A 23875-nucleotide genomic window follows, 5' to 3' on the forward strand; every position below is an offset into this window, starting at 1 on the left:
CTCCTCTTGTCATAAGTGCGCTGGTGCCTAGCATAGTATACAACAACGTTATAGTACAGTTTCTAGCAATCCACCAAATAGATGCATATTGTACAAAGGGTGGAGATGATGTCTTGAAAACGCCAAAGGAGCAGAGAGTAAGCAACACAACCGAACTCCACATCAAAGCATACAGTCTGAGAGGGCGAGAACCGAATCCCCAGACGATCCGCACCATGGCACTCAATTGCACCGGCCATCCTTCCACCCCGTCCGCCACCGCTCCTCCCAGAACCGACAGTCGAACTCCTTCTTTCCCAGCTTGCGGTTCACCTCATTATGCGCCTCACACATCCACCACCCAAACTCCGCCCGCCCGCCGAGCTTGGGTTCGTTGCGCCCACTCGGATGCGCCATCCACGCCCGGAAATCGTCCGCGCACACCCAGCACGGGTACAACTTCGAGAAGAGCTTCAGAAACCCGCCCATATCTTTCTGTTGTTGCGTCGTCGCCGTCTCCGGGTACGTCGCCGCCATCGAGTGCAGCAGGGTCCATGTGGAGCGGCCGAGCGCCTCGACGTCCGGCGGACAGTCTGCCGGAGTCACGCTTGCGGAGGAAGACGCAGGAGCGGCGAGGGGGACGGTGGACGTTGTCATCGAGCTCGTCGCGGGCGAGGGCGAAGATGCGTTGGCTTCCGGTTTGGCTTGTCGAGTCAGGGCGCGCCATGAGGCGATGTCGGTGCAGGTGCGGCAGCTGGAATGTAGATGTTAGCGCTGTGCACGACCAGCCACGCGGTCTGGCATTGAGGACTCACGGCTTGCCGTCTTTCCCAAGCACCACGCCCTTGGGCAGTGCGGCCTTGGAGTCGCTGTCTGCGGCGCCTTTCGGTGCCTGGGGTGGCTGTTGGTTGAAGACGTGCGATTGCCCTGAGAATTGGCCGTCGAGCTGCTCCGGCGGTACCTCTGCCATTTTTTGTGTGGAATGGGGGGATTCAGTAGTCTTGTAGTGAGATGTTGTCACGAGTGACGACTGGAGACCTCTCGGATCTTGTAGTTGATTTCTAATGCGGGCGGCGGCGGCGGCAAATAAGTTTGGCGCGCTTGTCGTCCCTGCATCCACCCCGATGTGTATCGACGCAAAGGTGTATTATTTGATTTTCATGGCGATGAAAGTGATTTGAAGATTCATATCGTTTGATTGTCCAAGAACTATCGGAAATTTGCCGACCTTCATACAAGATAGTTGCCTCCAACGTGATAGGTCAATATGTCCGAGAGATCCAATAGTCTTCACAATATACTTTATAATCGACCAAGGTATCAAGTCTTTAGTGAAATGCAACAATGACACTAACGCGATCCAAATTGATCCTTCTTCTCTGCTTTCCATCGCGCCAGAACATCTCCAAGACCAGGGAATGCCAAGTCTCGGGCTAGGTGAATCACAGAAAAACCAGTGTCTGGATCTCGAATTGTAGGATCGGCCCCAGCCCGTAATAGGATTTCCACCATGTCGTTATTATGGCGCCAGGCCGCGATAAACACAGGCGTAGCCCCGGTGCGACCTCCCGGGGCATTGATATCAACCTCCGGGTCAGATGCAAGAATGGCTTTGACGACAGGAATCATCCCAAAGGAAGCAGCGTAATACAGAGGCTGTGTCATCTCGATGACTGACGCATCCATGCTTCGAACCAAAGCCTGTATCCATGCTCCATAATTCCCTCGGCCTGGGAGATGTCTTGTAGCAAAGAATCGATTGACCAGATCTCGCTCGGGCCCGGTGAAATCGCAAGAAGACCCGTGGATGGGCCAGAAGTGAGCCGCATAGGCCATGAACGGCTTAGTTTTCATCAGGTCCCATGGGTTTTTGAGAAATGGAATGTATCCATTCACGAAATTGTCGAGACAGAGGTAAGAAAGACACCTGCGCATGATGGTCATGTCCGCAGTTGCTGGGTCCAGACTAAAGTATTGTACCCGAGAGGAGCGAATCCAGTCAGATGTGAGAAACTCCTTGACAGATGAATGAGCTAAGTTGACATAGCCCAAATGATCCTGGTTGATGAGTCCTTGACAGATATGAAGGAGGATGTTCGGAGGAACCAGCATCATATCCTCGTCAAGACTGGTGCTTGTCTCGTCTAGAACCACAATCTCATTGAGGCTTCGCAACGTGAGAGGTGACTGCACAAAGCTGAGCCAAAAGAGGGTCTCACGGGCAAGGCTCCTGTCTTCCGGGGCAATTCGTTCCAAAGTATTTGCATATGTCTCCCGTAGGGTGCCTGGGAGGGTTCGCAAAGCCTCTCGCATTGATCTTGCGGTTCGCTGTGCACACAGATTGTCTAGTGAAAGCTGTACCCATCGGAATCTGGAGCAGGGTGAGTAGGAAGCAGAGATTGCCGGGGGGGTTCAAATACCCACGATCCATCAGCATTGCGAAGCAGAGTTGTATCAATCTCGGCCTTGAATTTGGACGGCAAGTTCCTCAGGGTGTCGCTATGTTCGAGTTGATAATCGATAAAGGCATCAATGTCGCCCCGCATCATCTCAGCATTGATTCTCAATTCCAACGCATTGGCATGTTTGGGGGGAAACATAGTAGCTGTTGTTGTCAGGACTACACGGATGTTCGTGGATATATTTGCAAGTCGCAGAAGAGACTGTTGGATGCGCTCCGAATCATGACTTTCGTTAACAGCATCTACCAGGATGACAAGCTGTCTCATACCCGAAGCACATTCAATGATGATGTCTTCGAGAGCAGCAATTTCGATTGGAAATCTATGCGCCTGGCTCTTGGGGATCTGATTGTATATAGACCAGATCGGCTTCAGTATTGATGGATTAGCACCGGATAGCTGTGCTACCAGCGAGCCTAGCACATTGGCTGAGACTTGCGAAGCAGTGCTGCCAATGGAACAATAAAAATAAGCCACACATAAAGATGGGTCGTGTGAGGCCATTGAGGTGAGTTCATCCACCATTTGAGCACTAAGAAGATCAGATAAAAGATCACAAAATATCAGGTCGCGCGGAATCTGTCAACCTACAACAGTGTGGTCTTCCCAGTTCCCGCTGAATATCTACTATCAGCACTGATCCTCCAAAATCATCATTCCCACTTACATTTCCCCACAAGCACCAGCATCCTTCTCTGTTCATCTTGATCCTGAAGCCACTTCTTGAGATGGCCATCCATCAGCCATCGACCCGTTCCGATTCTGTGCACTTTGGAAGCCTGCAGATGCAAACTTGCTGGGCTCACAGGAGCCATCCATTCAAACAGTTCTTTGTTCGCCACTTGGTTACGCTCCTCCTGTCTCATTTGCAGGTCATCCCTCAAGGAGCTTGCAAGACCACTCATTTCCCTCTGCAAATCCCGGTCTGCGGCGACATGGTCTGCGGTGAGCACCAAGATCAGCCACGACTTCACCCTTTCCAGGCGATCAAGGTGCTCGTTGACCTGTTCCTGTGTGAAGGGCCATTGCAGTTTCTGCTTGAGGCGCTTGAATTTATTAGCGGGTATCTCCAAGTCAGACAGGAGACTCTGCAGAAACTCGTTTGTCGTGTGCAGGATCCTGGCCATCACGTCGCGATCAAATGGGCTGGGTGAGTCAAGGTCTAGCTCTGATTTAGGGCTATCTGGGAGTGTCTGCGTGGTAGAAAGATGCTCCAGAATCCCCTTGAGCGCAAATAGCTCTTCACTCATTTTCCGCATTTCGGATTTTGCGCCCTGAACGGCTTTGGCATAGCTGATCAGGCTGGACAGGATATGGCTGACATCGATGATCAGGCCCGTGATTGAAATTGGGTCCATGTTGGCAGTATATCATCATCTGTGTTGCCACAGCACAATGATCAGATCGAATGCAGTCCAAGGGCACTGGGATTGTGTCGACTCCAACGATTGTTGCCGGGCTGAAGTGGGCTGAAGGCGATCCGGCGGGGTAGTGGGCGGCTCGTATTCGACTTGGAAGATGGAGAATTCTCGAACCGACAGCTAATTGCTCTGATAATATCGACATGGATCTCGAGGCGCAGAAATTTCACTCATTCTGTACTGTCAAACTGAATGTAATATGTGAAAAGAAAACACAGTGGTTACCACCCACCTATATAGTTGCATCGCATGCTAGGTCAATGCTAATTCGGAGAGAGCCTCGAGAAGACAAGCTACGTGAATTGAATTCAACATGTGTGAGAAAACTGGCCTTCCTATTATTCTTCATTCATATAGTTCGGTCGTCTGCAGTGGAACCTTGGAAATATACCGACATGTTGGAGTCTGCAGTGGACGCGCTTTGTCAGCTCCGCCTGCAGGTCGCGACCTCAACATCCTTCCAGCATGACGCGATTGGACGTGTCCAACGCTGCAATCTGCCATTGACAACCCCTGAATTTGGTCTTTTTCTTGCTGTAACAACACTCTGACTGCTGTGGCATCCGGTCTCTCTCTGAAGACGGTGTACCTTGCACTCCTGGTGACCGACCTCCGTCCGCGACAACCAACACCGCAATATCACCATGGCACCCCAATATAGGTTATCGGACTCTGAATCGGAGGCTGAAGTGGATGCTCGTGTTACCCAATCTGACAGCACGCTGGAGCAAGGGCTGCGTGATGAAGTTGCTGCGATTTTCAAGTCCGGCAAGATGGAGGAGCTGACGGTCAAGCGGGTACGACTCGCGGCGGAGAAAAAATTAGGTCTTGTCGAAGGATTTTTCAAGACGGAGGGTGATTGGAAAACGAGAAGTGATCAAATCATCAAGGAGGAAGTGGTGAGAGCTCTACAATGGATTGAAGCATGCGCAAACACGTACTGATTTGCGAATTTGGTTACAGGAGGTACGAGACAACGCGAAGCCGAATGCCGAAGCCGAACCAGCCAAAAAATCCTCTTCTGCTCCGTCGAAACCCACGAAGACTGCGCCTTCTAAGCGAGCTAAAGCCGAAGGTGCGCCGAAGCCGAGGAAGAGACAGAAGACACAGACCCCGGAGTCGGAGGAAGATGTGCTTTCAGAACCTTCTGGCGACGAGAGTGACGAAGTTGAGACAAAGCCCAGAAAGCGCGCGTCAGAAGCTGGGAGAAAGGGCCCCAAGCCAAAGACTGCCAAAGAGGACGAGTTCGACGAAGCTTCGGTGGTTCCCGAAGAGGATTCAGATACGGTGAAACCGGCTGCCAAAGAGCCCAAAGATGATTCTGAAAGTGAGATGTCTGTCGTACTGGATGAAGAGCCCAAGCCTGCAGAGAAACGACAGAAGAGCGCAGAATCGACTGCCAAGAAAGAAAAAAAGAAAGCCGCTCCCAAAGGGAAAGGCAAGGAGGAAGACGTTGACCCAGATCAGGAAGAGATCAAGCGGCTACAGGGATGGCTGGTCAAGTGTGGCATTCGGAAGATGTGGTGGCGAGAATTGCAGCCGTACGAAACCTCGAAGGCGAAGATCAAACATCTCAAGCAGATGCTGGAGGAGGCCGGGATGAAGGGACGGTACTCCCTGGAGAAGGCCCGACAGATCCGTGACGAGCGAGAGCTGAAGGCGGACCTGGAACAGATCCAGCAAGGCGCAAAGCAATGGGGAACAGGTGGCGAGGACGAAGGGAGTGATGGCCCGCCTCGACGTCGCGCTGCTCGGGGACGACAGGCGCTCGCGTTCCTGGAGAGTGATGGCGAAGAGACTGACTGACCAGCGTAATACATTCGCGACGGATCTTCTGGGGTGTCCAGCCACTGGTTTGGCGACATGCTCGAGAACCCCCATGCGAACACGCCATTATATCCAATAATAAAAATTAAATCTGCCCATGGAATAAGATAGGTCTCCTGGTCCATTCAACGGGGTCGCGAGTATTGTCGCGTATGCTCCATCATCGACCACTCTTCAGACCGCTCATGCGCTGAGCGGCTAGACTGAAAACTGCGACGGATGAGATGAAGAGGACTAGGTTGTAGAACTGCCACCACCGTCAGAACTGCATGTCTTGAGAATGTCTAGACCATTGCGGGGACGTCATACTGCCGTGCGGGAGTACTCGTTCTCCTCGACTTCCGTTCTGGCCTCTACGAAGAGGCGCCTCAAGTTAGGAAGATTGGCCTGCAACTGCATGAGTAATGCCGGCCTTTTAGGGGCTGACCACGAAGAACTCACCATTGAGAGCGTTGATGTCTGATGATGGGGGCGGGTTGAGAGGGAAAGGAAGTGGTCAGCATTCAAGCGTAAAGCGGCCAGGCGGCGCCATTTGTGGACAACTTTTGATCGCCCAAACACCCTTTCCCTTCCCTTCCCGCCAGCGTCACACTTCTCTCCTCCGCTCCTCCACACCAGTATCTCTTTCCTCTCCTTCGGTCAATTTCTTTGTTGAGAGAGGGGGGAATGGTTTAAATATTGTCTACGATCGCTACGTTCGTTTCCTACCATCAACTCGCGCGACCGGAACAGCTCTCGATTCCCCGCAGTCGCCCGTCGCTCCTCGATCACTCCCCTCTCCATCCTCGATTGGCTTGGCGGAGGCACGACTGAGTCGTCGCTGAAGCTTTGAATTCCTCAGAATGGCGATGAACAAGATCCGAGGCGCCTTTGCGGTGCCCCGGAAAGGAGAGACGTTCGAATTGCGAGCCGGGCTTGTGTAAGGAATGCCCCGTATCCGACAGCGCGCGGCCGCTTAGCCGTGTCGAATGAATGACCAAGCTGACTATGAGAATAGTTCCCAGTATGCGTACGAACGGTATGTCGGAACATGGGATTAGGAAATGGAGGCGATGGTATAGGAGAGGGCATTGTGGCGTGGCTGACATTGCAACAGGAAAGAGGCAATCCAGAAGACAATCATGGCCATGACCCTGGGCAAAGATGTCTCGGCTCTCTTTCCCGACGTGCTCAAGAATATTGCAACAGCCGATCTCGAGCAGAAGAAACTGGTCTACCTGTACCTCATGTGGGTATTCGTTCACGCTTAAGGGGCCCAGCGCATACGCTGATCACTCGCACGACCTAGGAATTACGCCAAATCCCACCCAGACTTATGCATTCTCGCTGTCAATACCTTCGTACAAGATTCAGAAGATCCAAATCCACTGATTCGCGCACTCGCCATTCGCACCATGGGATGCATTCGGGTGGACAAAATGGTGGATTACATGGAGGAACCACTGCGCAAGACTCTGCGCGACGAGTCGCCATATGTCCGCAAAACAGCTGCTATCTGCGTGGCCAAGCTCTTTGACCTCAACGCGGGTATGTGTCTCGAGAACGGCTTCTTGGAAATGCTGCAGGAGATGATCGGTGACCCGAACCCAATGGTGGTGGCCAACTCCGTTACTGCTCTCTCGGAAATCCACCACAGTGCACCTGAAACCCGGGCGTTGCAAGTGACCCCGAACACACTACGGAAGATGCTCATGGCATTGAATGAGTGCACAGAGTGGGGTCGAGTTACCATTCTTTCAACACTGGCAGAGTATCGGACCGCCGATGTGAAGGAATCGGAGCACATTTGCGAACGGGTCGCTCCTCAATTCCAGCATGTTAATGCCAGTGTGGTCCTCGCCGCGGTCAAGGCCGTGTTTTTGCACATGAAATATGTCGGCCCGGACCTGGCAAAGACCTACCTAAAGAAAATGGCTCCGCCGCTAGGTATGTCTAATGTGTGGCTTCAACAAGGTGTGCTCTTGCTAAGTATTGCGCAGTGACATTGGTTTCATCGGCTCCTGAGGTGCAGTATGTCGCTTTGAGGAATATTGATCTGTTGCTCCAGAAGCAGCCTGATATTCTCAACAAAGAACTCCGTGTCTTCTTCTGCAAATATAATGACCCGCCCTACGTCAAGTTCCAGAAACTGGAAATCATGGTGCGGATAGCCAACGACCGGAATGTTGACCAGCTCTTGGCCGAATTAAAGGAGTATGCTCTTGAGGTTGATATGGACTTTGTCCGGCGCGCCGTAAAGGCGATTGGCCAGGTTGCTATCAAGATCGAGAGTGCCAGCGAGAAATGTGTCAACACACTTTTGGACTTGATCAACACCAAAGTCAACTACGTTGTTCAGGAGGCTATCGTTGTCATCAAGGATATTTTCCGGAAATACCCTGGCTACGAAGGCATCATTCCGACCCTTTGCAAGTGCATCGATGAGTTGGATGAACCAAATGCCAGAGCAGCTCTGATCTGGATTGTTGGCGAATATGCCGAGAAGATCAGCAATGCTGGCGATATTCTAGGAGGCTTTGTGGATGGGTTCAACGAAGAATTTTCCCAGGTTTGTGTTTATCATCACCCTACCCTGCACGAGTCTCAAAGCTAATCAATATCCAGACCCAACTCCAAATTCTCACTGCAGTTGTCAAACTCTTCCTCAAACGGCCCGAAAAGGCACAAGGCCTTGTGCAGCGGGTGCTCCAGGCGGCCACTGCCGAGAATGACAACCCCGACGTTCGCGACAGGGCATATATCTACTGGCGTCTGCTCTCCAACACGAGTGATCAGAACGCTACCAAGAATATTGTGCTCTCGGAGAAGCCCCCAATCATCACCACTATTTCCTCATTACCCCCAGCTCTCTTGGACCAGCTACTCCAGGAACTGTCCACCCTCTCTTCTGTTTATCACAAGCCCCCAGAGCAATTCGTTGGACAAGGCCGGTTCGGCGCCGATGCCGTTCAGCGAGCCGCTATTGAGTATGCTCCCAGGTCTCCCGTGAAATCTACAACATTTGCTAATACTGTTTCCAGGGAACAACTTCAAAACGCGCGTGAAAACCCGCTTGCTGCTGCTGCAGCCGCGGCGGTCAGTGGCACTACTCCCTCTGCGCAGGCGCAAAACAACGTCGAGAACCTGCTGGACATCGATTTCGACGGTGGTGCCCCCGCCTCTGCCCAGAAAGATGGGTCGGGTGGTGTTTCCGGCCTCGACGGCCTGGCTGGTACCCCAGTCCGGGTGCAGTCTCCCGCGGCTGACTCGCCCGCGCCACAGTCAAGCAACAACTTGGATGACTTGCTTGGTGTATTTGGCGACTCCGGTCCCACACAGCCCTCATCGAGTGATGCGAATGGCAGCGGAGCTGCCGGTGATCTGATGAATGGGTTCTCTGGTCTTGATCTGTCCGGCAATGCGGCCCCTCCGGCGAACAATCAGCCCAAGAAGACCAATGAGGACATTCTGTCCCTCTTCTAGAGTCCATGAGGGTATAGCGTTCCCAGCTCCATGTAACGGCTGGTTGTTTTTTATATCCCGGTGTTTCACAAGCGAGGGTCCGAACAGTACGAGATAGAATGCTTCTTTTTTCTACGTCTTTAATTTTGTCTTCTATTTCTGCATCGCTCCCCTACCGGACTTCCAAAAGGCTTACCTTGACCTGTACATCCTTCTACCCCTTGAAAAAATCGTCCAAGACTCTTTTGTATCTCTCGCGCAGTTCTGCAGACCTTACTACCTAGAAGTCTGGCCGGAATATGGCTTATCTATTTTGTGGTCTATTATTCCCAAGGTCTCTCCAAAGCTAGGCAATCTTGTTACCCAAGTAGTACATTTTCGATGGATGACGCCTCTAGGCCACTTATACATGGCCTTCTCGGAAATCTATAAACAGATAGCATGCAGGGATCTCAGCAATCCATCCATGGATAGTTAACTTTACACTGTCAGCCACATGCATATCCAACGGGTCCACCGTGGAGATAAACTCATTAGGGCCGAGCAACCTCACGCTGACACCCGAAAAAATTCCGCATAGGCTCCACAGTAGCCCGGCAGCCTCGCTTGCATACAGATCCATTCTTGTACAACACACAATTTAGATAGACTAATCACGGAAGGTGTTGAGCATGAGCAAGGGGGTCTCAATTCCCCTTGAGTCATAGGATGACCCGGGACGTAGCCCATATATCCCGGCGGAAATCGAGCAATCGAAGCTCTCATGCACAGCAACCACCTTCCCAAGATGACCAAGTCTCCGCCGGTTCCGTCTATAGTTTGACCCGTCGCAGCCCGCTTTGCTTACCAATTCGTTATCAGAGGAGCCAAATTTTCCACTCGTTCTCGCACGAATATGGAGATCGCCTGGTTAGTGCTAGTGCTGTCCCACAGTCCAGAGAAATTGATCCCGAGTGATATAAATGGGGCAGTCGTCCCTCGAGAGAGGACCTCGGTGGAATCATCGAAGTATAGTCCTCGTCTCAATTAGGAAATCGATAATTGGACCCTACCCTCCTCTGTCACAATGGCACAGACCGACTACAAGTTTGAGGGTTGGATGGGCCTGGACCCGAGCGCCGCCCAGGGCAACATGGTCTGGCAGGAGTTCCAGCCGAAGGCGTGGGAGGAAACCGATGTCGACATCAAGGTCTCGCACTGCGGTATCTGTGGCTCGGATCTGCACACATTGCGCAGTGGCTGGGTACGTTCCATGCCTGCTCGGATGTCTCGATCAACCATCTTAGAGCGTTCTAGTTCCTGTTCATCATCAGCTAACGTTTTCTCCCTCGTTGCCAGCGGCCCACCATGTATCCCTGCTGCGTCGGGCACGAGATCGTGGGCACCGCCGTACGCGTAGGATCCAAGGTGAGCAACAGCATCAAGGTCGGCGACCGCGTGGGCGTCGGCGCGCAGAGCGACTCGTGCCTGGGCCGCCTGGGCGACTGCGAGGAGTGCGCGATGGGGATGGAGCAGTACTGCTCCAAGAAGTTCACGGGTACGTACAACAGCACCCACCAGAACGGCGACAAGTCGTACGGCGGGTACGCGCTGTACAACCGCGTGCCCGGGCACTTCGCCGTCAAGATCCCGGACTCGATTCCCTCGGCGTCTGCAGCGCCGATGCTGTGCGGCGGCGTGACGCTCTACAGCCCGCTGAAGCACAACGGCTGCGGGCCCGGTAAGCGCGTGGGCATCATTGGCGTCGGCGGTCTGGGACATTTCGGTGTGCTGTTCGCCAAGGCCATGGGCGCGGACAAGGTCGTTGCGATCTCGCGGAGGATGAGCAAGGCGGCGGATTCGCTGGCGATGGGTGCGGATCTGTACATTGCGACGGAGGACGAGCCGGATTGGGCTACCAAGTACGCTCGGTCGTTGGATCTGATCGTGTGCACTGTTTCTTCTACCAAGGTAAGCGGTTCTGATCTGGCCCCGTGGGAGCAGGTCAATGGCGGATGAATGGGCTGACATGTCCGTGTTAGATGCCGATGACAGAGTACCTGGGCCTGCTGCGCACGGAGGGCAGCCTGGTCCAGGTTGGTCTTCCGGATGACGGTACTTTGTATGCGCCGGTTGGGCCCTTGAAGCGCCGTTTGAAGGTGCAGAGCTCCCTGGTGGGCAGCCCCGATGAGATTCGGGAGATGTTCCAGCTGGTGGCGGACAAGGGCGTCAAGCCCTGGGTGGAAGAGATCCCCATGAAGAATGCTAACAAAGCCATTGTGGACATGGAGGATGGCAAGGCACGCTACCGCTACGTCCTGGTCAATGAGTAAATAGGCAAAGACATATGACAACCGAGGATGAACTGTACAGAAATGAGAGACGAATTGTCGCGTTGCATTGACGGATCACGTTCAAGCGTAGAGAACCTTGGAACCCTCACGTGCTGATCGTCTATTTCATACTACAAGACTACAAGACCACAATCCAAGCAAATTTTGTGTATTACTATTACCATGAGTGTAGGCTAGACACTAAGAAAACAATCAAAGTCTCGAAATGACCAGGCGACTCTTCCTCCTCCGGACAGGGTCGGGGGAGCCAAAGCGGGTCTGGAATCGAAAGCTGGAGGCTAGCCGTGCAGAAAAAAAAACAATATCCTCGCCACTATGATCCGCACCACGAAGATCAGGAGAGACAGAAAGATCAGGAAAACTGTTCGAGTAGGAGAGTCACCTCAAGACCGCAAGGTTACATCTACTATCCCCGAGGACTCGTTGCTCATCTAGAAAAGAGCCATCAGACCGACGATACCAGCCAGGAGGCCAGCAGCAGGCTTGACACTGGAAGCAGCACCGGTGAAGGCACCAGGGGTGGAGCTGGGCTGCTCAGGGGTCGTGGTCTGCTCAGGGACAGAGGGCTGCGCGGGCGCAGACTCGGCGGGCTGGGAGGGAGCGGGCTCAGAGACAGCAGACTCGGAGGGAGCGGGCTCGGAGACAGCGGGCTGGGAGGCAGCGGGCTGGGAGGCAGCGGGCTGGGAGGGAGCAGGCTCAGAGGCAGCGGGCTGGGAGACAGCAGGCACAGAGGCAGCGGGCTGGGAGGGAGCAGGCTCAGAGGCAGCGGGCTGGGAGACAGCAGGCTGGGAGACAGCAGGCTGGGAGACAGCAGGCTGGGAGACAGCAGGCTGGGAGACAGCAGGCTGGGAGACAGCAGGCTGGGAGACAGCGGGCTGGGAGACAGCGGGCTGGGAGACAGCGGGCTGGGAGACAGCGGGCTGGGAGACAGCGGGCTGGGAGACAGCGGGCTGGGAGACAGCGGGCTGGGAGACAGCGGGCTGAGAGACAGCGGGCTGGGAGACAGCGGGCTGGGAGACAGCGGGCTGGGAGACAGCGGGCTGAGAGACAGCGGGCTGAGAGACAGCGGGCTGAGAGACAGCGGGCTGAGAGACAGCGGGCTGGGAGGCAGCAGGCTGGGAGGGAGCGGGCTCAGATCCAGCGGGCAGAGGCGAAGGAGCAGGCTTCTGAGACTGAGGAGGGATGACAACGGAAGTGGGCTCCACGATCGGGGCGGTCACGATCGGGGCGGTCACGATCGGGGCAGTAGGGCCCTGAGTCGCGGGACCAGTAGCGTTGTGGTAAGTGACAGGCTTCTCATTCTCGCACAGAGTGCAGACGGTGGTCTTGGTCAGGGTAATGGTGTTAGTCTGGGTGACCGGGACAGTCCAGGTCGAGGTGCCAGAGGTGACAGTGGACGAGGTGACTGAGAGGAGGCATTAGCATAAGATAGCTCAAGATTGCATTGTATAACAAAGACTTACCAGGGCACGTGGTGGTCACAATAGTGATGGTTTTGGTAGTACCAGGCTTCACGGGGGTGTGAGAAGGCTTAGTAGAGGTGCTGTGGGGGGTGGTCGATGGGGTGCTGGACGGAGTGCTCGACGAAGTGGTCGACGGGGTGCTCGACGGGGTGGTCGAGGTGGTGCAGGGGGTGGTCGACGGGGTGGTCGACGGGGTGCTCGACGGGGTGCTCGACGGAGTGGTCGAGGTGGTGCAGGGAGTGCTGGCAGGGGTGGTACTAGACGAGGTGGACCAGGTCTCCGACGACCAGTGCTCAACGGCCGGCTTGGACCAGCTCTTGCCCCAGGCCTCAGCAGAGGGCTTGGCGGCAACAGAGCTCTCCGCAATGGGGCGAATGTAGTCCTCGCCACGGGCATGCATGACACCGGCGAAGGCCGGGCTGGCGAGAGCCAGAAGAGCAATAGACTGGTGCATTTCGAGAATTGAAGGGTTTCCTTGATAATATGCTTGGATGAATCAAACGAGTGAAGGTGATGAAGAGACAGGAAAAGGAACTTGATGGGCAAGCGGCGTCGAGATGGTTTATATACTCGTTCCAACTGGCGTTGCCATCAGGTCGTGACGGAAATGGCTGCCACGGTTGTGTCCAGGGGAGGAAAAGGTTGACCTGATCCACATGTAGTGGTATAAGGCTGAATGCGGGAAATCTGACAGGTGAACCGTGGGTGACAGAGGCACTGATGGACGGCCATGGGGCACGAAAAGTGGGCGATGATACATTCACTTGGTCGACTCAAATGCAAACGTGACATTCCACGGTATCATGGTTGTAGATTGACAAGAAGATCTTCACAAGATGTCCCGATGCGGAACACTGTGAGTACCGTACTGGCGGTCATCGCATTAGTGATCTGCAATGGTCAGTGAACTACCCAGATCTGCCATTTAGTTGGAATTAGGTTTTCAGTGTCAGGATGATTCCACTGTTATGAGACAATCTTCCTGGGCATGGGTTAGACGAATTGGACATAGGATAAGAGAGATGAAATGCCGGTCAAAACATTATCAATGGCCAGTACTCGGGCAGCAGTAGCTCGCCGAATCCGGAAGATCTCAGAAAAATCGTTGACAGGACAGATCAACAGCGATTCCGACTATCATTGGCAGGCAAGATTGCCCTGTTTGCGAATCATGGACGCTGGCTTGAACTGACTGCTCCCTGAGGGGGGCACGACCATGCGACATTGTGCAAAGGCTGACAGCCAGAAAGTACAACACGTCTATCGGAGGCTTCCATCCAGCATTCAGGAATGTTGATCAACCTTTCCGGCTGCAGATCCTCTCATATTATTGGCCATGGCCATTGGACGCGGGAGATTCACAGCTATCCGGCGAGGGAGATGCCGTTCAGGAAATGATCGTTTTGGATCATGGTAGCCAGATCAGTTTGACATTCCATCGCAGATGTGGCATCAGCTCCGAATCCATGACGTTGATACTCAAAGCTGGTCCCGGATTAGATCCGGTCTCCACCGATGGCCAAACGACCTCAAGCTGAGGGAGCAAGCTCCTAGTCACCGCAAACTGCATGCGGCTAGAGGATAGATTATCATCAAAATTTGATGGGTGGGACTGTTCCTTAGCTGCCGATAGCTTTGGTAGTCGGTCGAAGTCTTGCTGTCATCAAAGGATCGCAACGTGGATGACAGGTACCATGCCAACCTTGACTGCATGCCGCAAGGGGAACAAGAAAGAGGCTTGCCACAGCAGAGATCGGTTTGCCATTTTGCTGTTTCCGCAAGGATCTTCAATCAGTCGAGTATGAAAGGGACGCGCTGTCCGTTTCCGGGAAGATGATAGGACACACGTGACCTAGGGCTTAGGGCGCGACGCGTTTGGGACGCGTCGTTGGTTTCCCCGTTTATCCAACGCGACGCCGACATTGACACCGACGTTGACATCTCAGCCCATCATCATGCCGCACTCGGTATCGCCGACTGACTCTCCTGGTCCGAAAGACGAGGAGATGCTCGATGCCCCCGCAGGAACTAGCGGCGTCAAAGTGGAGGATCTTTTTGACGATGATGACGATGAGGAGTTCCCAGCCTCGAGTACGCGAGATGTAAAGATGGAAAGTTCCCCGGCCCTGGCCCCAGAGATGTAAGTTCTTGTGAGCCCTGCCGATCAAGTATGGGCAGAAGACTTATCTCAGTGTGTCTGGCAGTGCTCCGGTCGCTGCTCCAGCCGGCGTTGACACAGATATCATGCTCGCCTTCTACCAGCGCTTGTTCCCTTTTCGATACCTTTTCCAATGGTTGAATCATGGCATTGTGCCCACGCGAGATTTTGGGAATCGCGAGTTCGCCCTGACGCTCCAGAACGACGCCTATCTACGTTACCAGTCTTACCCCACCGCAGACCTGTGAGACCCCTATTCAAGTGCTATGACTCCTTGGTGTATCGGGTCTAACAACGTGGATCCTAGATTCCGAAAGGACATCCTCCGCCAGAATCCCTCTCGATTCGAAATCGGGCCTGTTTACAGCACCAATCCACGTGATCGCAAGACCCTCCGAGGAGGTCAGATGAAGCCAGTTTCGAAGGAGCTGGTCTTCGATATTGATATGACAGATTATGACGATATTCGAACCTGCTGCCAAAAAGCCAATATTTGTGCAAAGTGCTGGGCATTTGTGACCATGGCTATTAAGGTCATTGATACCGCCCTGCGGGAGGACTTCGGCTTTGAGCACATCCTCTGGGTATATTCGGGTCGTCGTGGTGCCCACGCCTGGGTTTGTGATCCGCGTGCGCGCAATCTGCCAGATGATCGCCGCAGAGCAATTGCTGGCTATCTCGAAATCCTGAAAGGAGGATCACAGAGCGGCAAGCGGGTGAACCTGAAACGCCCGCTGCACCCGCACATCACACGCAGCCTTGAAATTCTCAAGAACAACTTTGCTCAGACGACCCTGGTTGACCAAGACACATTTGCCGGTCCTGAGCAAGCAGACCGACTCCTCGCGTTATTGCCTGATAAGAACTTGAACGACGCCCTACGAACGAAATGGGACTCCTCTCCGGACCGGCCTAGCACCAACAAATGGGCTGATATTGATAACTTGGCCAAGACCGGCAAGAGTAGCACCCTGAATACCGCCACGCTTCGTGATGCCAAGCAAGATATTGTGCTCGAATACACATATCCTCGTCTGGATGCTGAAGTCAGCAAGAAAATGATTCACTTGCTGAAGAGTCCTTTTGTGATCCACCCTGGCACCGGCCGGGTCTGTGTTCCCATCGATCCTCGCAAGGCCGAGGAGTTCGATCCTCTTTCCGTCCCTACGGTAATGAACCTATTGGCCGAGATTGACGCCTATGATGCCAAGCATCCTGCCGGTACTATGGAGACAGAAATCCCCGACGCAGAAGGCAGCGCGGTGAATGGCTCGGATATCAAAGGTGGCCGCAAGCTGCAGGACTATGAAAAGACCAGCCTGAAGCCTTACATTGATTTCTTCCGCTCTTTTATTGCGAGTTTACTCAAGGAAGAACGTGCAGGCAAGCGGGAACGCGAAGAAACCGCCCCGCCAGTGAAGGCTGATCCCATGGAATTCTAAGGCTGTCGATCGATCGCCGATAATTACGACTTTATGCTCTGTATCAATGTGGAACTGGTTTCTTGCCTGGCGTTTTAGGTGTTACGCATAATGAGCCTTCATTTGTCCTCGACTCAATTTCAAACTCCCTTCTATGGCTATTGACCTGAGAAGCCTTTTTGGTGGGAGTCTTTCATTGGGGTGACTACTCCCCGCGTAGACCACTGCCTTGGTATTAGGTAGCTTCATGAAGACTCATCAGACGAATCTTCATCAGCCTGGAGTTGATGACTTCGTCATGTTTCCCTGCACTATCCCACCTTGCACCAATGCGTCGCTCCGATGTCAGACAACCATTTACGCAGCTGCGTTGAAGAATCACATATTGGGAACGTGCAACCCGTGAACCGAGTTGCGGACTGGTATAAGGCCAGGCGAGCAACACCTTGGACACTGGCTACAGCTGCTGATTGTTCGTCAGGTTGCCGAGCGTCTGCAACCCCAGCAGTAGTAGTTGAGCGTGGTCGGCGGCCGCCTTTAAAACCCACGACTGAATCAATGCTGCCTTCCCAGAGGATAAAGCGATCGCGGGCGTTTGATCTCCTAGCCAACCCATAAAATCCCTCGCCGCAGCAGACTCGCGCACTGAGGAGACTTTTTCTTCACTGAAGGTAGCGGCTTCAAAGGCATGGTCCCTCTGCGTCTGCAGCCGCACCTCACGGAACCATCCTCCAACGGGATTACCTCGGCACTACTAGTCAACAAGTGTATGTCGCGGACCTCAGCGGTGTTGAGATAGTCTTGGCTAAGCCAGGAAAGATATTAGACTCGCGGAGATCTGGTGATCGCGTAGCCTTTTTTTTTTGACGACAGTTCCGGGCTCAGAGTTGGCTGTGTCTCGACAAAGACGTGGGAAGATTGGTCGGATAACGCTCCCTATGATTATATCGTTCTGCTAAGCAATTGGACTTGTCTGTCGCGACTAGCGAATATGTCCGGGAGTCGATATAATGAAAGTGGTCCAGCATATACTTTCCGAAATCACGTAAGGCGGAGTGTGAAGACTGGTGTAAGATTGGTGTAGATATGATTTCGTCCGTGATCCCTTTATCAGCGAAATCCCAATTGTGCTCTTGGCTCTGTAGTAGGCTCCCGAATCTGTTGTCGAAGACGCTCCATTTGAATATTCTTTTGTGTCATCTCATCACGGGGGGCTTTCAAGGTCCCAACATGGACAGGGGCCCTCACTAATCTTGCTCTCTGGATCATATATAAAATCATCCTCGCCGCGGCTCGGACTTCCTTGAGGTGGCAGCTCATGCTGATAGTTGAAGTGGTTGTAGAGTAAACCCGGTGTACTCTGGATAAGAAGGCCGAGATTGAGTGGTCAAACGCAAAGGAAACCAATATATAGGCCCAGAACAAACGTGACGCATGCCATTGATACGGCTGTGGCCCTGGGGTGTCTCCGTTACCGTCAATGAAGAGTAGATGGTGACGTTTGGAAGATAGCCATCGCTGAAATGTGGGAGCCCATATCAGATTCTGGGGTTGCATCTGCTCCCTGGCGTCGAAGGTGTAACGCTGTCGGGCGACGTACTCCAAGTCCTGGATTGGCTTCAAGTAAGAGACCTGAAGAGCTTTTACAGGGGTCACAAGAAGGGTTTGCAGTAGATAGATCAGGCAGAAGTGCGCAATACACTTTTCACCGTGTACCCATGTATCTACATGGAGATATATATCTGTAAATATCTTTGAGGAATCAATAATCAAAATAGGGCGCCGAACATCGTGAGTATCAACGTACCGATCCTTCGATGTCGATCGAAAGTTTGAGTATTCCGTTTTGATGAGCGCGCTGCGCTCAAAGGATACGGCGCATCCTGATGACCCGGCCAAGTGTTGAACACCGCTTGAAAAAGTACAATGCGTAGTTATCATGATAGATTGATCCACGAAACTTGTTACCGTGCGATTACTGTACCGCACGCAGACCTGGCCTGGTAAGGTAGTCTGAGAGCTAGTGTTTACGAACGGCTGTGGGAGAAATACTCGCCTGCACGATCCTCGACAGGGGATAGAGGCTTATTGTGCCATCTCTCCAATACATCTTGGTGCTCGTTAAGCCGATGTGTACGCCATCCCACCATCTAATCTCTTTTGTATTTGAACAGGTTCTGTGCACTTTGGGTACTCATTATGGGTTGAGTATTGCCAGCCGGGGCTTATAAGAGAAGTGCCTAAATTAGGGAGAGAGCGGCAGTTTTGGGCCTGAGATGTTCATATATTGGAAGATATTGGTACAGGTGCAGTCGGATGGGTTTGTACCACCATGGCCGACCATTTTAATTAATGGGAAGTCACAACTCAGCAGAAGGAGTTCGGTACTTTGAGACAGGGAGAGAGGGTGAAGGATGTTTCGCGAAGTTTTCCATAGAAAGACATGTAACTTAAACCAGAAGTGTCATTTAAGCCGCAACGAACTTCCGCACGTCTGAAAGAAAAATGGGTTAGCAACGATGACACCCACCATAGATAAAGGCAAGACTTACTCTCCAACCACCGAACGTATTCCTGCTGTTCCTTGTAGGTGATGAAGTCGGTGATCATGTTCTGGAACTCAACATTCAGGCCCCGCTCCTCGAGGTAGCGGCCCCAGAAAGCCAGTAGCTCGGGGTCGAGGTTCTCAGCCGGGGGACCGGCGTAGAGGCTTTGGCGGGCCCAGTCCTTCTCAGCAGTTTGAGCGTTGGCCACATCGGCGTCCTTGAAGTGGGAGATCTCCTCGATCTGAAGATCACCGTCCTGGATGACAGCCTGGATCAGGAGGGCACCGTTGTCGGGCTTCTCGATGGCGACATTGAGACGGGCAGGGAAGGTAGGAGGCAAAACGTCCTCCTCACCCTCGGCACCAGTCTGGCTGCGCTGCTGGGATTGGAACTCGCCCTCGTCACCCAGAGTCTCGTCGGACAGCTCGTCCATCGGGTCTTCGGCGATGTTGTTAATGTCGGCGACAGTGAAGGTGACCTTGATTCTGTAGAAGAATACCATATCAATATCCAATCCGGGCCAGATGGTCTAGAAAAACATACGTCTCATTGCCGAACTTCTTGGTCAGAACAACCTCCTGCTCGCCCTCAACGCTCTTGGCTTGCCACTCGCCAGCCATCAGGGTGTAGTCGATGCTGGCCTTTTGCTCACGCGCATCCTCAACGCCAGAGGCTTTCTCGTGCTTCACTTCCTCGTCGAGCTTGGCGAGAAGCTCAATGTCACCTGTCAAGAACAGAACACGCCAACATTAGCATTTTTCCTGATGTCCCAATCTCGGCGACTAATCCCGCATGACGGAATTCGAAGTTCGGATCTTTCTTTTTCTAGTTCACTTACCCTCGGCGGCAGGCTCGCGGAAGGCGCTGGAGGTGGAAAACGCAGCATAGGCGGGCTTAGCCGTCTGCTTCCAGGCCTGGAGACCGGGCTTGGGCAGGGCCGCGGGACGGAGAGAAGAGCGGGCGATCGAGCGCGAGAAGCGCGGAACAGCTCGCGAGAAAGCACGGAGGGACAGCATTGTGAATGGAGATGGAGATGAAGGAAGTGCGAGATGGGTGGATGGGGAGCTTCGAGGAGAAAAAGTCGCGGCCGCACTCAGCCGATGATGTTTGCGCCAAGACCGGGTCCATTTGGCACCGCCAAAGTACTGCAGATCTGCCGTTGACTGTAGGTTTTTTGCACGATTGCTCATTCATGGGATTCTACGCTCGATTACTTTCGCTGGAAATGATCGCAATAAAATTCTATCAACCATAGTGCATGGATATGTGTATTTGCATATGAGAAGAACAAGGAATCGATGCATCCCATCTTACGCCAATCGTCACTTTTGCAAAGAAAAAACAAGATAACAAGACATGAAATCGAGACACCATTCGTGATCATGACATGCCCTTGGGCGGGAAACTCGAGGCTTTCTTCCCTCCCTCCCGCGTAAATCGGACAAACTTCAACGTACTCAGACCCGACCATTCGCCGTTCCAATGCTTCAGCGCAATCAGCACGTCGGGATCTCCCAGGTCGGGCAGCCAGAAGCCCGTCTTCAGCTCCTTCTCCTCGGTCTGTGTCCGCTGCTTGAGGGCTTCCTCCCGCTTGCTTGGTGGCCGTCCCTTTCGCCGTTCTTTCTCGAGTTGTGCGATCTCTTCCCCGTCCCTGTGGATACACCTGCGAAGGATTAATTTCATGTCCCCCGGGCAGACCACTTGGTGGCACTCACTTCATAATCATCTCCTCAATTTCGGAGTCGGAGAGGGGCTCAGAGACAGCCTGAATGGCATCATGAAAGTATTCGATCCGATCCACTGATTATAATGAGTATTTCAATCGTATTTAACACACGGTCGCCGAAATGCTCACCGTATGGTTGGCGGGCCCTTAGTGTGATTGAAGCATGGCGGGACAATCGGTCATCTCGAGCGCCCGCACGGCGTAAGCGCTGTGCATCGCGGCTGTTCTCATGGAGCGAGTCAGCGACACCGCGCTTCTTAGAAATGTGCTTCTGCACCTTCTGCAATGTGACGGGCATGTTCCTTCTGCTTGCGATCGATTGCGACTGCTTCGATTGCGGCGGGCCGATAATTATTTTTCCCGCGCCTGCAGAATCGGGCGGTCAGCCTCCACATCACCGCCTTCCCCATTCCGTCCCAATCGCGACTGCGCGTCGAGGGGGACAAACTAGAGAGCAAACATTCCAGCAGCGGCTATGGAGCTATTTCCTCGGTGATTCTCGTCCTGTCTTGTGCCCTATCCCCATATCCATTGTTTGTTACGCGTTGAGCCTTGCACATTCATTACGCATGTTACTATTGCTCAAGTAAATACGAGGACCCGTCTGTGCCTTCAAGGGTGCCCACCATGGGTATCAAAGGTGCGTTGCTGGGCTTAAATACAGGGGGAAGGACTATCTAATTCCTCGAGCAGGACTCCACGGTCTCCTCAAATCCATTCAAAAGCCATGTCATCTGAAGAAGTTCAGCGGCCAGACTTTGGCGGTCGACGCGTATGGATGGCTCCACCGGGGCACAATTGCATGCTCCGTGGACCTGGTGTTGGAGAGGCCAACGAGGAAGTCAGTGCCCATGCGATAGGTGGGAAATTATACTAGATATTGGATGCTAATACTGGAAGCAGGCACATTGATTTCGTCCTCCATCGAGTCCGCATGCTGCTCTATTTTGGCGTAACCCCATATCTCGTGTTCGATGGCGACGACCTTCCCAGCAAAGCAGGCACGGAACAGGATCGGCATCGGCGCCGCCAGGAAAGCAAGATTCTTGGCCTGGAACTACAGCGGAAGGGCAAAATGGTCGAAGCATACCAGGAGTTTCAAAAGGCTGTCGACGTGACGCCGTACATGGCCCGCCAATTGATCGAGGAACTGAAGAAGTTGAATGTGCAGTATGTGGTGGCACCATATGAAGCAGATCCCCAGATGGTCTACCTTGAGCAACAAGGCATCGTTCAAGGAATCATCTCCGAGGACTCAGACTTGCTCGTATTTGGAGCAAAACGGCTGCTGTCGAAATTGGATCAGCATGGCGAATGCATTGAGATCAACCGGGCGGACTTTACTGCCTGCCGTGAAGTCAGTTTAGTTGGATGGAGTGATGCCGACTTCCGGCGCATGTGCATCTTGAGTGGATGCGACTACTTGGCGAATATTCCCAAGATGGGATTGAAAACGGCCTACCGCAGCATTCGGAAACATAGAACAGTGGAGAAGGCGCTGCGAATGCTTCAATTTGAGGGCCAGTACAAGGTTCCGGCTGACTACTTGGCGAGTTTTCAGCAAGCCGAGCAGACCTTCCTCTATCAACGCGTTTTCTGCCCCAACGCCAGAAAGCTGTTGACTTTGACCCCACCAGATAATGGCGTCAATCTTGAGGAGATGCCCTTCATTGGCGGTGATGTGGACGCTGAGATTGCGGCCGGGGTGGCTTGTGGGGATTTGGATCCGACAACCAAGGAGCCAATCGAGATGAAACTGTTGGCTGCAGGTAAATTGCCCCTGGGTGTTTCTCGCCGCCAAACGTTGGGTTCGTCTTCAGAGCTGAAGCCCAGCAAGCCGATCAATTCGTTCTTCACCCCGAGACGAATGCCGCTGGCCGAGCTGGACCCGAACAGTCTCACGCCGTCTCCAAGCCAACAGCGAGTCCTGGAACGGAATGCGAACAACTCCTGGCAAGCCAACTCGGCTCCCTTTCGCTCTAGCACGGCTAGGTCTACGCCTCTCCGCGCCTTCTCTGACCAGGGCCTTAGCCCGATGGTGCGTAGCGTTGAACGAAACACATTCCTGGCACAAACGGCACAGGCCGCAAAAGCATCGACCTTGCACACCACGAAAAGGCAGAGGCTCTGCTCTGAAACAGAAGATTCCTTGCCAGCTCGGCCCGACCTTCGAAGTCGATTCTTTGCTCCAAATAGCGACCAAGTTAGTCCCAGTGGGCAAAAACTATCGCGGACCAAGAAACCACGAAAGTCGACGTTGGATGTTTACTCAGACGAAGTGGCGGAAGACATTTTCTCGGAAATTCCTGATCCATCTTCATCTGCGAAGGCTGAACCTGCGGAGACTCCGGTCAAGCGCAGTGCTGAATCGTCTAGTGACAAGAGTGGGGTCGAATGTTTATCTGATCCTCCGACTGCAAATGGTGGAGCATCAACAGTGTCTCTTGCCAAGCAACCGGAGCAGTCTGACGAGGACCAGCAATTCCACCAAGCCCTTGAATACCATGTCCAACGACAGAATTCAGCCCTTCTGTCGCAGTTCACATTCAAGGCAGGCTCAAAACCGGATTCCAGCGCGCCTCGGTCCGCGCGGCTCTCGTCTCCCCGGACCCCTGGAGTGGCCACCCAAAGCAAAATTCCCCAGCGGCAGCATCTGACACCGCTCGAGCGGATGCGCGATATGGCTCTGACTCGGTCTCACAGCATCAACTTCCCTACCAAACTTCGCCATGCAGATTCTTCCGAGTCTCAACTTGACGAGTCGCCGGTCGCCACTGGGTCCAGTGGAACACAAGGCAGTGAAGATCTCATCGTGCCGGACAGCGATGACGATGAAGACGAAGATGGCATGTCTGGACAGCCCACTCCATTAGATTTGAAGCGCTTCTCTTTCGGCGCGAACTAGGTCAGTATCGGGTACTAAGCATTTCTGGGAATGGACATGGAGTATTGGACTGGACACATCCACTTTGGAGCGTGCATTTTGGTCAAAGGGTTTAGCATATCTCGATTCTGGAGGCATGGAGCACATGGTGTCATTTTTATCACTGTCTTGTCATTGGATGTAGCATGCTAGTGCGTTATTGGAAACAATGCCA

The 23875-nt window shown here is 53.3% G+C and overlaps 11 protein-coding genes across 11 annotated transcripts; 5 read left to right on the forward strand and 6 right to left on the reverse strand.

Annotated features, from left to right (window-relative positions):
• Positions 1-222: 222 nt before the first annotated feature.
• N7459_000393 (flavin-linked sulfhydryl oxidase) lies at positions 223-949 on the reverse strand (the record flags this gene model as incomplete). The annotated part of the gene is made up of 2 exons (XM_056939578.1): positions 223-733; positions 795-949. 2 exons carry the CDS (start codon positions 947-949, stop codon positions 223-225), a joined length of 666 nt encoding a protein of 221 aa, XP_056803858.1.
• Positions 950-1329: 380 nt separating this feature from the next.
• On the reverse strand, positions 1330-3799 carry N7459_000394 (uncharacterized protein; the record flags this gene model as incomplete). The annotated part of the gene is made up of 4 exons (XM_056939579.1): positions 1330-2350; positions 2404-2973; positions 3033-3057; positions 3109-3799. 4 exons carry the CDS (start codon positions 3797-3799, stop codon positions 1330-1332), a joined length of 2307 nt encoding a protein of 768 aa, XP_056803859.1.
• Positions 3800-4506: 707 nt separating this feature from the next.
• N7459_000395 (putative transcriptional regulator) lies at positions 4507-5668 on the forward strand (the record flags this gene model as incomplete). Its single annotated transcript, XM_056939580.1, has 2 exons — positions 4507-4761; positions 4826-5668. 2 exons carry the CDS (start codon positions 4507-4509, stop codon positions 5666-5668), a joined length of 1098 nt encoding a protein of 365 aa, XP_056803860.1.
• A 181-nt stretch (positions 5669-5849) lies between these two features.
• Positions 5850-6322, reverse strand: N7459_000396 (DUF5310 domain-containing protein; the record flags this gene model as incomplete). Its single annotated transcript, XM_056939581.1, has 3 exons — positions 5850-5936; positions 5999-6082; positions 6131-6322. Coding segments are annotated over 3 exons (363 nt in total), but the record flags the coding sequence as incomplete, so codon positions are not given.
• A 209-nt stretch (positions 6323-6531) lies between these two features.
• On the forward strand, positions 6532-9151 carry N7459_000397 (putative AP-1 adaptor complex subunit beta; the record flags this gene model as incomplete). Its single annotated transcript, XM_056939582.1, has 7 exons — positions 6532-6608; positions 6687-6707; positions 6786-6917; positions 6978-7615; positions 7669-8237; positions 8294-8655; positions 8710-9151. The coding sequence occupies 7 exons, from the start codon at positions 6532-6534 to the stop codon at positions 9149-9151; spliced, it is 2241 nt and encodes a 746-aa protein (XP_056803862.1).
• Positions 9152-10196: 1045 nt separating this feature from the next.
• N7459_000398 (NAD(P)-dependent alcohol dehydrogenase) lies at positions 10197-11442 on the forward strand (the record flags this gene model as incomplete). Its single annotated transcript, XM_056939583.1, has 3 exons — positions 10197-10373; positions 10469-11080; positions 11152-11442. 3 exons carry the CDS (start codon positions 10197-10199, stop codon positions 11440-11442), a joined length of 1080 nt encoding a protein of 359 aa, XP_056803863.1.
• A 452-nt stretch (positions 11443-11894) lies between these two features.
• Positions 11895-13380, reverse strand: cspA (putative cell surface protein; the record flags this gene model as incomplete). The annotated part of the gene is made up of 2 exons (XM_056939584.1): positions 11895-12868; positions 12927-13380. The coding sequence occupies 2 exons, from the start codon at positions 13378-13380 to the stop codon at positions 11895-11897; spliced, it is 1428 nt and encodes a 475-aa protein (XP_056803864.1).
• Positions 13381-14881: 1501 nt separating this feature from the next.
• N7459_000400 (DNA primase subunit PRI1) lies at positions 14882-16526 on the forward strand (the record flags this gene model as incomplete). Its single annotated transcript, XM_056939585.1, has 3 exons — positions 14882-15066; positions 15131-15328; positions 15392-16526. 3 exons carry the CDS (start codon positions 14882-14884, stop codon positions 16524-16526), a joined length of 1518 nt encoding a protein of 505 aa, XP_056803865.1.
• A 2447-nt stretch (positions 16527-18973) lies between these two features.
• N7459_000401 (MAM33 family protein) lies at positions 18974-20067 on the reverse strand (the record flags this gene model as incomplete). Its single annotated transcript, XM_056939586.1, has 4 exons — positions 18974-18999; positions 19058-19536; positions 19595-19775; positions 19890-20067. The coding sequence occupies 4 exons, from the start codon at positions 20065-20067 to the stop codon at positions 18974-18976; spliced, it is 864 nt and encodes a 287-aa protein (XP_056803866.1).
• Positions 20068-20431: 364 nt separating this feature from the next.
• On the reverse strand, positions 20432-21075 carry N7459_000402 (translation machinery-associated protein 16; the record flags this gene model as incomplete). Its single annotated transcript, XM_056939587.1, has 3 exons — positions 20432-20714; positions 20767-20851; positions 20907-21075. 3 exons carry the CDS (start codon positions 21073-21075, stop codon positions 20432-20434), a joined length of 537 nt encoding a protein of 178 aa, XP_056803867.1.
• A 329-nt stretch (positions 21076-21404) lies between these two features.
• N7459_000403 (putative exonuclease) lies at positions 21405-23682 on the forward strand (the record flags this gene model as incomplete). Its single annotated transcript, XM_056939588.1, has 3 exons — positions 21405-21417; positions 21471-21618; positions 21681-23682. The coding sequence occupies 3 exons, from the start codon at positions 21405-21407 to the stop codon at positions 23680-23682; spliced, it is 2163 nt and encodes a 720-aa protein (XP_056803868.1).
• Positions 23683-23875: the final 193 nt, after the last annotated feature.

The sequence above is a fragment of the Penicillium hispanicum genome, assembly GCF_028827665.1.
Source record: "Penicillium hispanicum strain IBT 35686 chromosome Unknown utg000001l_segment0_segment0, whole genome shotgun sequence".
NCBI classification, from domain to species: domain Eukaryota; kingdom Fungi; phylum Ascomycota; class Eurotiomycetes; order Eurotiales; family Aspergillaceae; genus Penicillium; species Penicillium hispanicum.